This window comes from Astatotilapia calliptera, chromosome 14 (assembly GCF_964374335.1).
Source record: "Astatotilapia calliptera chromosome 14, fAstCal68.1, whole genome shotgun sequence".
NCBI classification, from domain to species: Eukaryota; Metazoa; Chordata; class Actinopteri; order Cichliformes; family Cichlidae; genus Astatotilapia; species Astatotilapia calliptera.
In genome coordinates this window covers 21510158-21524533 of record NC_137435.1, presented here as the reverse complement: position 1 = coordinate 21524533, position 14376 = coordinate 21510158, and the positions used below count along the sequence as shown (strand labels likewise).

At 40.8% G+C, this 14376-nt stretch overlaps 1 protein-coding gene across 1 annotated transcript; it reads right to left on the bottom strand.

The window, feature by feature from the left end:
* Positions 1 to 581: 581 nt before the first annotated feature.
* On the bottom strand, positions 582 to 13997 carry alkbh8 (alkB homolog 8, tRNA methyltransferase). Its single transcript, XM_026193453.2, has 12 exons — positions 13662 to 13997; positions 12852 to 12985; positions 12638 to 12738; positions 11686 to 11817; positions 11492 to 11587; positions 11246 to 11350; positions 10514 to 10584; positions 6309 to 6415; positions 5874 to 6034; positions 4782 to 5062; positions 2169 to 2318; positions 582 to 1451 (listed from the first exon to the last, which is right to left on the bottom strand). Exons 1-12 carry the CDS (start codon positions 13797 to 13799, stop codon positions 720 to 722), a joined length of 2208 nt encoding a protein of 735 aa, XP_026049238.2. The 5' UTR covers positions 13800 to 13997; the 3' UTR covers positions 582 to 719.
* Between the last annotated feature and the right edge of the window lie 379 nt (positions 13998 to 14376).

The window sequence follows — 14376 nt, the reverse complement described above, 5'->3', positions numbered from 1 at the left end:
AGTCCAGAGCTCTCATCAGTTGGAAACATCTGATGCATCATGAAACAAAAATAAAACAAAGACCACCCAGGAATGTTGAGCAGCTACGACATTCATCTCCCAAAAGCCCAGCAGCTGGTCTCCTTAGTTCCCAGATCTTAAAAGAAGCAAGGTTGCTACACACCTGTAAACATGGCCTGCCCTAATGTTTTTGAGACATGTTGCTGTGATCAAACTCAAAATGAGCGAATATTTGTCTTAAAATGAGACATTTTCATCGCATCATTTTTATTTCCGTTTTACACAACGTCCCAACTTTTTTTGAGATTAGGGTTGTATCGCCTGTGAGGTACAGTCTTGTCTTTGCACTCGGCTGAATAGGCTTGTTTTTATTGTGGGGTTTCAGTGAGCTAGCCAGAGTATGCTTAGTAGATATACTAACTCCAGAAATGTTTCATTTAGTTGCATTTATTTTTGAGTAAAGCTGGTGGGATTTATCGCAGTGGGATTATTCGATCCATGACACCATAACAGGGAAAAGGTGTGTTTGCTCAGCCAAGGTCAAAACATGGTGATATAAATAAGCACAACAGGAGCAGAGATTTGTTTTTAATTTATTCCAACACAGTTAAAAATCATATATATGTAAAAGGCAAAAACTGGATCCTTTAATTTTAAGTTAAAATTCTTTATTTATGCAGATCTGTAGTTGCATAAAAATGATTTTAATGACGTGTGTGTCAGTCCTTCTCTAATATAACACACCAGTTACCCTGGTCATGGTAGCTGCTCTGTACCTTGACTCCATCCACCTGGCTGCACAGCTGTTCCAGCTCCCCCTGGTGGAAGACATGATAATAGCGGTGAAAGACGGCGGTTAGATGGCTCTCAGACTCTGATTTCAGATGAGAACTCGAGGTCTGAGTGGTGCCACTCGGACTGGGCTTAGAGCCTGGGCTGTGAGTGGCGTCATCAGTGTCAAGTCTTAATCCAGGAGACATACTTGCATCAAAACCTGGACTGAGACCAGGGTTACTGTCAGTTCTGGTTTGGTTAGTTAAAACCTTTTTAGACTTCTCCTTTCTTTTATTCCTTTTCACACCATCTCCTGACTCTTCCTCCCCTGGTTTTTTCCCCTCTTTCAGATGCCAGGGAACTAAAACGTCCTGGGTGTTAAAGGCTGTGCGGTTTGTGTGCACACTAAGCTTGCCATCAGTCACTTTGCCAACAGGTTCGTAGCCTTCTTCTAAATGTCCGCTATTCTGGATAGCCGATTTCCCATGAGGCTCCCGTCTGTCTTCGGATGTGTTTTTAGTAAGGTTTTCCTTCCCATTATGCTCTTTGTTGTGGTCTTTGAGGTACTTGGACCTCTGCTTGTTGTACTCTTGTTCAAAAGCCCAAACATAGATGAGTGCATGACCTCCAGGCTTTAGAAGTCTCACCAACTCTCTCATAGCTGCTAGCCGCCGCTCCTACAACACACACACATTAAAAAAATTAATTAAAGACAGAATCACATGCAACTCACTGCATGTGAATCATTGTCAGAGAGATTTTGCACCAACAACCTGATTCCTAATTGATGGAATTATGAACACAGAAAAATACCATCAGATTTTGATCCACCGATCAATACCTACTGCTAATGCAGTAAAAGCGTATCTGGAGAGAAAAGCATACAGTGCAACACTATCAGTCATGGATTGGCCTCCCCAGAGCCCAGATGTCAACATTATTTAAGCACTGTGGGATCATGTTGATGGAGAACAGAACAAAAAGCAGCCAACATCCCAAGAAGAGATTTGAATGTCCTTCAAGAAGCTTAGAGAACTATTCCTGAAGACTTCCAGACCTTACAGGAAAGCTGCCCAAGAGAGTTCAGGCTGTATAGAATAAAGGTGGTCATACCAAATATTTAAGTCTGTCTCCTTATGCCTTATATCAGTATTACCAAGTATGTTTGCACATGTTTGAATAAATCACTGCATCCATTCCCATGTTCCTAGTAGAATTTAAAGAAATAAGAGCTGGCTTTTGCACACGGTTCCATGAAAAGTTCAGAACATGAAAACTTTAGTGAGCTACTAACAATTAATACAAGTCTTTTTTTGTAGGTCCATCTTTCTAAATAAAACTGATATAACGGTTCTATTCTGGTTATTCTTTGTATGAGGATGAGCTGTGTGTACCTCTGTGGAGAAATGGTGTATGACGGCTATAGAGATGCAAGCGTCACAGGAGGCTGTTCGCAGAGGAACATTCAGAGCATCAGAAACAAATGCGTGGAAACCCCTCTCTGCACAAATTTGGACGAGAGCGCTGCTACGATCACATCCCACCTGAAATAAAACATACAGAGAGAGAGTAACAAGGCCATTCAGTGGACTATCATTCTCAAACGGCAACAAACGCACACGTCAGCAGAGTGTCAGCACGTACAAGGTCTGAAGAAGAACACGTTTACAAACTGCTCGTGATCATTTAAGCCAGAGAAAATGAGCAAGAATGGAGATAAACTATGCGAGGTGAACAAGAGACAGCAGACACAAGTGAGAGAGCGGGAACACTACACATATGCACACACACCCTCGATCTACTGCTGACGTGCAAACAGAAAGATTAAGTAGAGCAGGAGGCACAAAAAGAGGGAAGGACTGAGGCGAGAAAACAGAAGAAGAGCAGAGGCCTGGGTTGGGAGAAAATGAGAACAAGCAGAATAAAACTCGGGTAGCTGCTGTGCTCGCTGCATGATCACAGTGTTCTCTGTTCTGATTTATCACAGCTACACTCTGAGTCAGGATAAGCTGCTTACATGCACCCCCAAATCCCAAACAAGAATATCCCAGTGTGCATACGTAAACAGGAAATGTAGGATATTACCATGGAAACTGAGCTTATGCAAAAAAAACAACAACAACAAAAAAAGAAACAGGGAAGAAATGAGAGCAACAACAGGAATCTCATCCTGCTGTGCCTTACTCTTATTTATTTAGCCGTCCTGAAGCAAGACGTGATGTTTACACCTGTGGCCAAAAGCAAACTCTCTGCTAACTCACGCCTACATTTCACATTCAGTTATACCCTCCCAGAGACCCAAAGCTCTACCACTGGAGGTAGACGTGTAAGCTGCAGCGTCTAGCCCAATGATGCAAACTTTGCTTCATTCTGAAGCACAGAGGTCAGGCTTATGCAACCAGGTCCTGAAGTGGCTCGCTCAGGTTCCTCCTTTTCTTTTTATGTTTATGAAAATCCCGAGCACTGCGAGTGTGACCACGACGTGGTCTGTCTACTGTTCGGGGAAAGAAGCTTTAGCTGATGCGCAACAGCTGCAGTTCCCCAAATGGCCACTTGAGGTTGGCTTTGAGAGGAAATAAACCCCATAGTCTCCAATGTTAAAACACTCAGGGCAGAAATTATGATATGTATAGCTGTACAGGGGCGATTCTTTTTTAACTGACAGTATAAAGTTTTCAGCCTCCTTCAGAGTAAATAGATGTGGATACTTCACACCCAGCATTGACAGCTGAGGTGAACAGTGTACCCTAATTACAGATGAACAGCTCACCTTGAACTTTTTTAAATGTAAACAATACTTGTTTTATCCAAGAAGACAAAGTTATCTCACTTCAGCGATTTGTTTTTTGCTGCAAAATGACACGGTGAACCACACCAGCACTGTCACTGAAACCTGCCATAAATGTGAAGTCAGTCTGGACTGCATGGGGTCAAGTTGCCAATAACATGCAATCTATGTCTGTCAATACAACAGTTAACTGTGATAAATCAGTGAAAATCCCTGATGCTGTCTGCATAGACAGAAATTCCCATTAACTATTATGTTATAAATGAAAAAGTTCTTTGGAAACCTTCAACAATCTCCCCGATTGTTTGCAGAAAGGTTGCTTCTTATCAGGTGAGATGAGGCCTTTTGTTTTGAATATTCCCAGATTAATTTTTATTTATTTACTTGAATATTGATAATTGGTGTCCCTGTATATATCGCAATACTGTCTCAATTTCTTCCAACTAAAGAGATTTTTAAACAACTAGGATATCTTTTTTGTTTTCCGGTTCTATTAAACATCACAACTCATTCAAGTGAACCAATCCACCAATTCACCAAAATAAAATGTTGCCACCAGACAATCAACCTTTAACATGGACGAATTTAGAGCTCCTGAATTCTCCCAAGAATTTAAAGCTGTGTTGTTTTTAGGAACGGTTTGTCACATTCGAGCAGTCATTCAAGACTGCTCGAATGTGTAAGTTAAAAAGCTCATCAGTATCACTCCCCCGTCATTAAAGCACAAGCAGATCTGACTATAATTACAACCCTGTATTCCATTTATTACAGCCATGCTTTGATGTTTTATGTAAGTCCATTTCACTTTCTTTTATCCTTTCACCTATAAGTCTGATGGTGTTTAAAGGCTTTAACCCAAAGTTAAACCTGATGTTACATCTCTAACCTCACCTCTGTGGCCTTATCAGAGCGACAGTGTTGTGTAAGGTCATTAGTAGTTATTGGATGAGTCATGCTGATCTACATATGTTTGAAAAAGCCCAGAGCCATCTTAGATTTTGCATCCCTATGTGAGAAATGAAGGAGAGGAGTTCTAGCTCGAATACACAGATGAATGCTTCTGCAGATAAACGCCTGTTATGAAAATGTGTAGCATTTCAAAGCGCTGACAATCTAAGAAACAGCAGCAATAAAAAAAGCAGTGATAGAGGAAATTACCCTGCAGGGATCAATGAAGTATCTCAGAGGCGCAGACATTTCAGTATAAAATGACACTCACTGCAATCATCTCTGGGTTTACGCCCAGGTATTTCCCATTTCCGCAGCCCACATCAGCTAGTACGCTACCCGGTGGGAGCGAGGACAGGAAGTGGCAAACGCGAGGCCAGGGGGAGTGGCGGGTGCTGCTGAAGTGGGAGGCGATAGCGTCGTACACCCGGTGCACATACTCCTCCTCTAGACGGGCTGCATCGGCATGGCAACATGGAAGCGCGGGAGGGGACGGCGTAGAGGGCGAGAGTGTTGAAGGAGCTCCCTGACTGTCACAGGCAGAGGGGAAGGCTGGAGACAGAGAGAAGGCGTTCACTGGTGAGATGTGCCGATCGTTTATCTTTGACCTGCGTTGCCATGCAACGTTTAATTACAATCATATCGTTCGCATATCTTTTATTATTGTCTTTATGCAAAAGCGCTAGCTATGCTCTGGGTTTAGGATTCTCATGCGATGAAACTGTCAGACAAAATAACATAATCCTGCTGTCTAATTTTAATATTAGACAAAGATATCCTGACAATTTCATTTATTAAGCGACAAAAGGTAAACAAACCTATCAATCTGGCCCTGTGGGGGATAAAGTAGTAGCCTAAACTGTGATTAACCACATTTTTTGGAAAGCCAAGTTCAATTTCACTAGCCACACCCAGGTCTGATTGCTGCCATACCTGTAGAATTAAGAAATCACTTAAACTGAACCTGACAAAGTGAAGCAGGCTGAAAGACCTCAAAAAGCAAAGCATCATGTCAGGATCTAAAGAAACGTCTGAGAAACAAAGTTGCTTGATCAGTGTGAAACGGGGTTACAAAGCCATTTCTAAGGTTTGGGACTCCTGTCACCATGGTGACAGCCATGGTTGGAACTGTGGTGAACCTTCCCAAGAAGTGGCCAGCCTAACAAAATTACTCCAAGAGCGCATCAACAACTCATCCAGGTCACAAAAGAACCCAGAACAACAGAAATGAAAAAATGAGAAAAAGGAGCCCCGTAACATATTACATATATTAAAATTAAATTTACCTCTCAAAACCTCACTTACTCTCATAATGTGAGTAAAGCAGTTTATAAAAGCAAAGTGTGTTTTGCTTCACTCTCACCACAGCGGCAGGGTTCAGGCCTGATCTTGCGGAAAGTGAAAGAAGTGCGTGTGCCCCTCTTGCTCAGAGTCAGATTGCTACGTGTTCCAGGTTCAGGCGTCACATGATCGGGGGATTGCTGCTCACAGGCCGGCACCATGTCAAACTTACGAGGAGTGATCCTAAAAGGACACACAAAGAGCTTGTCTTAGTAGTTATAAAAGACAAAAACACACAAACCAACTGGTGAAGAGGATGAGAGGATGTGGATGTGAACAAATACAATGCAAAGGTTGAAGACGAAGACCATCAACAGACTGAAATGTACTAATTGTAGTAAATAAATAGTTTCTTTTTCAGAGGAAAAAGCAGCAAATTAAGCATCAATCCAAAGATCAGGTCAAAAGAACCTGACTCCAAAAGGAGAGACTGATGCTTTGACACAGTCCAGCTTACCCATGAGTCCAGAGATATCTGCTCTCGCTCTTCATGACCAGCAGGCTCCGTCCAGGCAGCACCACAGCAACAACACGACCATCAGGATGTCGGAACTCCATCACCGTCTGCACAAACACAAACGCGCTGTGTTAAAAGTAAGAGTGGTTTCTACTCATTACTTCACTGCACCGATAATAACAAATTACTGATTAAATTAAAAATTTTTATGAAGGTTTTAAAGTCATTGGGTGTGGATTTATATACATATATATTTCTTGCAGGCATATTTCCAATGCCACACACACACACACACACACACACAAAAAAAAAAACAGCCGCCAGGCCCTTCCCTTTGTAACCCAATCATTTTCTACTGATGGATGACATCCTTGACAGCTCTCAGTCAGATTTCCGCTCGTATCACAGCATAGAAGCAGCCCTTGCAAAGGTTTTGAACACAATTTGCCTGAGGAATAATGCGGGGAGTTTCACAGACTCGACTGCATTTGATCTTAGCAGCATCTGATACTGTGGATCACTTCTAAATAGGAAAGGCAGGAACTGCAATCAGATTCCTCACACATGGTACATGCAGCCATCATCAATGATGGTGAATGAGAAAGAACTGCTATGATGTAAGAAGTCTCTCAAGGAATGGGTCCTGGTCCTCTCTCATTGCACCTGTGCATTTTGCTGAGTAGACACCCAAACATATCTATTCCTCTCCAACTCACTGCATCACGAGTTCTACAGTAGGAAGAAGGAACAGCATTCACTCGGCACTATCAGCACAACATGGCAACTCTGACTTTGCTGATGACACGGTGCTCTTGCCCCCAGAGGCTGGACAAAAACTGCACTTCTGACATCAGAACTGGGAATCAGTCTCAACATCAACAAAGATCAGGCCAACATTATAAGCATGAAGGCCCATCACAGCAGCAGGACATCCACCTAGAAGACATCATGATGCTCCTGTTGTGGACATGCAATTCCAACTAACAGTTCAACAGCAATAATAATTTGGCATCCTGCATCAGTGTTTCCCTACATATTACTGTGCATCTGCTGCAAGTAATAACTGCTGATAATACACCTTTATATTTTTATTATTCATCAAAATGTTTCTGTATCTGCAAGTACAGGAAACAAGTTACGCACTAGTTTTTATGCTTTTAGTTCTTCAGTAGAGAGTTGGGCAATTTCATGGTTTGTTTCTATATTCTAATTAAGCCATACTGCTGTACAGCTATTATTTATTATTATTATTATTATTATTATTATTACTACTACTATTAGTAGCAGTAGTAGTATGACAAATTTAAAAAACTTTGACTCATTTTTCATTTACTTTTTTTTTTTTTTAACGTTTGCACCAAAGCTAATATTTTACTGATCCAGCAGTAGCTCAGGACTGAAAGAGACTTTGGCACAAAACTTCCAAACTACACAGTTTTGACTGATGTCACCCAAAGGAAAACACTGTCGACCACCTAAAACACTGTTCATGTTTTCTCTCACTTGCAGCTAGCAGACACAGCGTTGGTGTTTGATCCTAATGTTTCCTTACAGCACATAACAGAATAAGCTCTGCTGGGAAATTACATCTACAACAATTTCCAATTGTATCCCTCCAAATTCTGACAGCAGGAAAATTGGATTTTGTGAAGTAGATGGCATTCATGTATATGTGTGTGTGTGTGTGTGTGTGTTCCTGTCTAGCTATCTTTATGAGCACCGAAATCTGCATTCTACTATACTTGTGAGGACCGGTGAGTGTGTCCTTACAAGTGACTGTTGGTTCTCACAAGTATAGTGAAGGCCTTTTTGAGGCTCAAAATGTAGTTTCAGTGTCAGGGTTACAATTAGGTTATGGTTAGGTTTAGGGTAAGGGTTAGGCATTCATTTTTAATGGTTAGGGTAAGGGGCTAGGGAAGCCATTATGTCAATGAAGGTCCTCACTAACACACTACTGTGTGTGTGTGTTCCCCTCTGAGGAGTGTTAGCCAATCAATGAAAGGGTGGAATGTGACTAAATCGATGGTGACGCCGGCAACTACGCTTTACTTCACAACTATTCATCATCTCCCTCCCTCCTCACACGTATGCACGCACACACAAACACACACAGGTTTGTACATCTTTCTGAGTACAATCAATTACAGAGAGCTTCTTTACTTCTTTACTTCCTTACCTTAACTTCAAGCATCACAATAAGTAACCCTAAACCTCTGCCTAACTTCTACAATTAGCCCTAAAGTCAGTCCTTGCTTCTGTAGTCTACAACTGGTCCTCACAAACACACAAGCACACACCAAAAAGGCTGCCAATATACAACATCACAAACAGCTCAATAATGCAGTTATAGTTCGTGTAATTACCAGGAAACAAGTGTTTCATTAATAATGACTGAATCACTTGTGTTACATTTTCAGAGAAATTAAATCCAATGAAACTGAGCGAATGGCATAAAGGTTTGTTATGCACCAAATCCTGTCTGCTTAAATCAAAGCTGAATCAAACTGCAGTGCACTCATTAAATCCACAGAGTAGCAAAATATTTAACAAGGTTTCCAAATAGTCTTTAAAATAAGCTACTTGTTGTATTCTCTGCAACCACCACAACATCAAATTTAGAAATCCTAATGTGCACTCAGAGCTTCATTACTAGTACCCAGTCGGAGCCCCTTTGAGATGGAGCAGAGCACCTTCTTCCCAATACTCAGGGAGGCTGTGGTGTTTCAACAATGCTGAGTTGGTACTAGGTGTCCAAAGTGTGCTAAGAAAATACCCCCCCACCACCACAAACAGCCTGAACCGTTGATACGAGGGAGCATGAATCCATGCTTACACTATCCAATTTTGATGGGAACTACAGCCTCAGTTTACTGCAGAGTGCAGCGGCAATCTGACGTAGCCAATGTGCTTCAAGTTTTCAATGCGTTCTGTGTTCAGAGATGCTCTTCTGCGTGCGGTGGTTCTTCTTCTTATCGGCTTCAAGCAGTCCTCAGTCCTCTGACATCAAAAACACATTTTCACCCAGAGAACTGCCGCTCACTGGATAAATAATCAGACCAGCGCATCTGGCACCAGCAACCATGCCACGTTTAGTCATTCGAATCAACTTTTTCCAATTCTAAAGCACAGTTTGAGCTTCAGCAGGTCACCATGACTACATGTAAATGCGTACTTGAGTGGTGTTAAACAGGAAATACTGCGAGAAATACCACCGCTCAGCTTAACAGTACCATTACTCCCATGCATCGCTTAAAGAAGAGCCAGTTTAATTGCACTCAATAAAACTTTCTTTCGGGGTCTATTCGCTTCAAATATTCCTCCAAGTGTCCCTTCCTTTTTTAACGTGATTTAATATGCCCACTTTTTCTGTGGCTCTGAATCTCCACTGAAAAGCAAGGACAATGAATACACACACTGTCAGTCTGTGTGTGTGTGTGTGTGTGTGTGTGTGTGTGTGTGTGTGTGTGTGTGTGTGTGTGACAGATGCCACAGCAGATGACAGCTGATTGCTAGCAGAGCCCCTGCTTTTCAGACAAGCAGGGACAGATGGGTGTTCATCCACAGCAATCAGGCAGCAAAGACTAAACCCACGATCTTAGTTTATAGGTCGCAACACCTGTGAACACCTGGAAGAGTGAAGGACATGAAAATGGAAAATCTATAACTCTTGTGTACATCCGTTTGTTTACAAAATTTCTTGCGAGCTTTAATTCCTTAAGTGCCTGCTGGATGAACGGATGCTACGGTGAGAAGGAACTGAAAAGAATGAGACACACCGAGAAGGTAACACAGTGTTCTCAGGAAAAACACAAGGACACAAGATGTGTGCACGTACGCACCCTCACACACACACACACACACACACACACACACACTACTGACAGCTCTCTGAAGCAGATAAATCACAGAGCTCAGGAAGGTTGCGGTTAATTTGACAGATTAAACTAGAACTTATAAATGAATACACACAGACTTGATCTCACTGGGTTTAAACGAATAACCACCTCTTAACAGTTTTAAGATGAAAGCTGGCAGTGTTTTCTTTAGACCATCTTTATGTACAACTTTCATTTTAATCACTGATGATTGCACGTCGAGTACTGCTGACTGATGCTGGCTTCAAACAGCTACTAATTACCAACAGCTCACAGGTCTGTGGCAACGATGACGATGATCAAATCACAGATGCCTGACCGACTTCTCACCTTTGCCCCCAGGCTCAGAGACAGGATGGTGTCCTCAAAGGCAGAGTGAGTGTCCACATGAGGAGGAATACCTGGAAATATCATAAACAAACATGAAAAATGAAAACCTTCAGAGCAAAGTTAATCAAGCGAAACATTTAAGAAACTTCTCTCAGCCCAAAGGCTTCCATAACTCCTCATCGACTGGTTCAGGAAAGGCTCTGCTGCCACCCAGTGGTGCAAATCAGTAAACTCTGTTTGTGTGCTCTCTTATTCATTTTTAATAACAGATTAATTATCAGTTATAAAAGCAGTTATTAATCAAGCGTAACACTCAACCACTAAAACCAATTTTTCCGTCCATGAATGCAAGTAAATAATCATAATTTGGCATCTTAGTAATTAACAATACTGTGTTAACTTAGAGCAGCTGTGGCATAAACCTTACACTGGGTGGTGGTCTAATAAATTTGTTACATTTATATTGTATATTTAAAATTACAATATAATGGCGACGGGGACTAAAAGTCCTTGTTTCAGTTATTAACTGCCCAAAGGACCAGTATAATTATTATTATTATTCTGAGCTGAGAATCATACAGCACTAATCTATCTATCCTTCCTTATCACAATATTCTAACAAAGGGTTGCAGGGGCTCTGGAACCAATCCCAGCTAGTAGAGTTCAGAAATTAAAAAATAAGAGTTGGGAATGAGCAAAAACTTTCTGTGAATTATTCGAGCTGTAACTCACCCTGTCCAGATTCATACTGATTTACAGTCAGCTGGTCTGGCATAACGTTGATCTGTCCATTTCTTAAACAACGCTCCAGAACAGGTAAACACTCCGCAGGGATACCTAGAAACACACATATTCCTCTGCTACTTCTGTTTTGCTTTATTATATGCTTGTCTAGTGACTGAAGACCATATCACGAAAAACACAGTCCACAAAACCACACCTGATACAATATGTTTGATAAAAGAAGATCCAGATTACCTGCAGGTAATGGCTTGTCCTTATCCACATTGTTGTTGTCGTAGCGAAATTCAAAGCCATAATGTTTCACTCTTCTGTGCTTCAGAGCTTTTTGCGCTAAGAATCAGTTAAAGGGGATTATTCAGAAACAGTAATCAAAAGTGTATGCCTGGCTTTTCTTCACAGCTTTTTTGGGGGGGAAATGATACCCTCACCTGTAACATCCTCATTAGTGGATGACCAGTCTACAGCAGCAAGCAGCAGAGCTTCTTCTTCTGGGGACACAAAATCCTCCAGCAGAACTAAACCCTCTGGCAATGGGACGGATGCTTCCTCCTCATAGGTCACTATACAAGAGCGTGAAAATACACAGTAGATCTTAAATACTGGCTGCAAAAAAACCAACAAAACCTTTCAGAGTATTTCAGATTATTTGACTTACTTGTAAACCTAAGATTTGTCGGGCACATGTATCAGTTTTATCATGAGCATCCAGAGACAAAGAACTATCTAGTAAAACACAAGGTTATTTATAAATCGCTTGACAGAAGAGCCTATGAACCCAACAAATGCTTCAATAAGAAGCAATATGAAAAAGCAATAATAAAGCTTCTTATTCATTTAACTAAAAGAAAAAAAATCCAGCTAGCCAATCCTTAACAGCTGATAAACAGCCAATCAAAAGTATGAGTGCAGAGTGCACATGCTGTTTAAAAGAGTAACGCAGCTGACGGTCATCAGCAAAAAAATGGCAAGAAACACTATCAGCACTGGCAATTACCTGACCAAGTGGCAGAAAATACAGACCCAAAAAAAACATCAGACATACACTGACATAGTCTTTGCAAAGATTGAACAACTTCTATTAGTAACATATGAAGAAACCCAATCCAGTGTAAGATCCACTGTATCGAAAGCTGAGCTAAGCTCTAATAAGACCCATACAGAACAATCACCGGCATCTGAAGCCATTGTAATGTCATATGGAACTTTAAGAAGACAACTTTCAGTCAAATGCATTGCAATAACTCATTACATTAATAAAACACAATAAAAAAAACCCTGCAAGTGTAAATCCATTTAAAAGAGAAAGGAGAATTTATGTCTAAGCCAGGCTATATCTGAAAGAACTCACAATGTTCCTGATGGTACTGAAAGTAAAAGTACCTGAGTTGACATAAGCGAGGTAGAGCATGACGCTGCTCTCTCCGCACTGCAGCTTCTGTCCATTAAGGTGGGTGTACGCTTTTAGAGCACTCTCTTCACACCTGGAACGAGAATGAAAATGACAATAATATTAGTTTTAACTGGAATAAAAAGGTCCTCAATGTACAAAGCGCATTCCTGCTGTGGCAAAGTGCTGTCTGTGCCCCAAGTGTACCTGTATGTGACAAAAGCATAGGGCTTATGGGGAGGCATGAGCAGGCTCTCCACTTCTCCCATCTCTTTCAGCGCTGCCGAGAGCTCCTCTCGACTAACGCTGTTCCCCAGGCCACCATTAGCCACCACCAGACTCTGCAGAGGTGAAATAAACAGTAAAAATCACACAAAAACAAACAAACCTGAAAATAACTGAAAAAAAGAAGATGTCAGAAAAAAGGGGGAAAAGGCCTTTTCTCAAGGATTGTTAGACTGCTTAGCAATCAATCAACCTACAACACATACTCTCATGAAAAAACAACTAAACAAATGAAGTAGTTTGTGTTTTTGTTGTGATGCTTTTACTGGCTTAAAATGTTGATGTTTGTTTGTTGATATTTGTCTCTAGTATAAAGTAGTTTGTTCCCTTTTGCTATGAAACCCAATTTTTATGAACTCGTATTTGTATTTGTCTGCAGAGATAACAGCGTGAAATCGTTTCAGATAAATAGAAATGGTTCTTAAAACTGTCTCAGACTGCTGCAGGAACACAAAAATGAATCCCATTTAAAAGGAGCAAATGAAAAGTCTCTTATAACGAGTAAAATATTCAAGGTATTTTCCATAAACAGCGGCTGATTTTCTTGTTAATTTATCAATAATAATAACAACAATAGTAATAAATATATATATAAAAATTTTGAATAGAACAATTAAATATTAGATATGCAGGTAACTTTTAAAATCATTTTAATGTTATAAAACAAGCGAAGAATAATGAAACATATGACAACGAACCATTTCCCGTCAAATAAACGTTATTTTTCTTTACCCTGGTAAGCTGCGGGGTCGTATGGATGCCTTCATGCTTCAGTAATGTGTGACTGGCTTTAATTTGTTTTCTGAGAAGTTTTTTCTCTTCTTTACTTCTCCTGACGGCCTTCACGTTGTTTTCCTCACTAGCATCCATGGTACGTTGTTTTAATCCGTCCGGGTGCAACGGGGACTGAAAGACTTCGGTTCCCAAAGATTACCTCTCCAGGAGACATTTTGTAAAATGTAACTAAAGTGTTTATCTTACATAATTCTGATTTGTTAAGAATAAAATGAAATTATTACATGTGAATAAAATATATATATGCACTTCTCGGAACTTTGTTAGCTACAGCTGTTAACTTATTATCATCTTGTCTTACTCAGCCAATCACATGGCAGCAACTGAGTGCATTTAAACGCGTGGACGTATTAGGACGACCTGAGGATTAGAATGGCAAAAAATGTGATTTATGTGACTTTGAACGTGGCATGGTTTTTGGTGGCAGATGGAATGGTCTGAGTGTTTCAGAAACCACTGATCTTCTGGGAGTTTCCCCACACAACCATGTCTAGGGTTTACAGAGAAATGTATGGCAAGAGAAATATCCCGTTAACATGGGTTTTCTGGGTCAAAATGTATTATTAATGCCTGAAGTCAGAGGAGAATGGTCAGACTACTTCAGCCTAAGAGGAAGGCAAAAGTAACTAAATTAACGACTTGCTACAACCAT

Excerpts from the sequence above, each read along its gene's own strand:
- alkbh8 (XM_026193453.2), bottom strand. The coding sequence starts at position 13,799 with ATGGATGCTAGTGAGGAAAACAACGTGAAGGCCGTCAGGAGAAGTAAA. Across the intron at positions 11,588-11,685 it reads CACTAATGAGGATGTTACAG|CGCAAAAAGCTCTGAAGCAC; the intron begins GTGAGGGTATCA and ends ACTGATTCTTAG. Across the intron at positions 5,063-5,873 it reads GCCTGAACCCTGCCGCTGTG|CCTTCCCCTCTGCCTGTGAC; the intron begins GTGAGAGTGAAG and ends CTCTGTCTCCAG.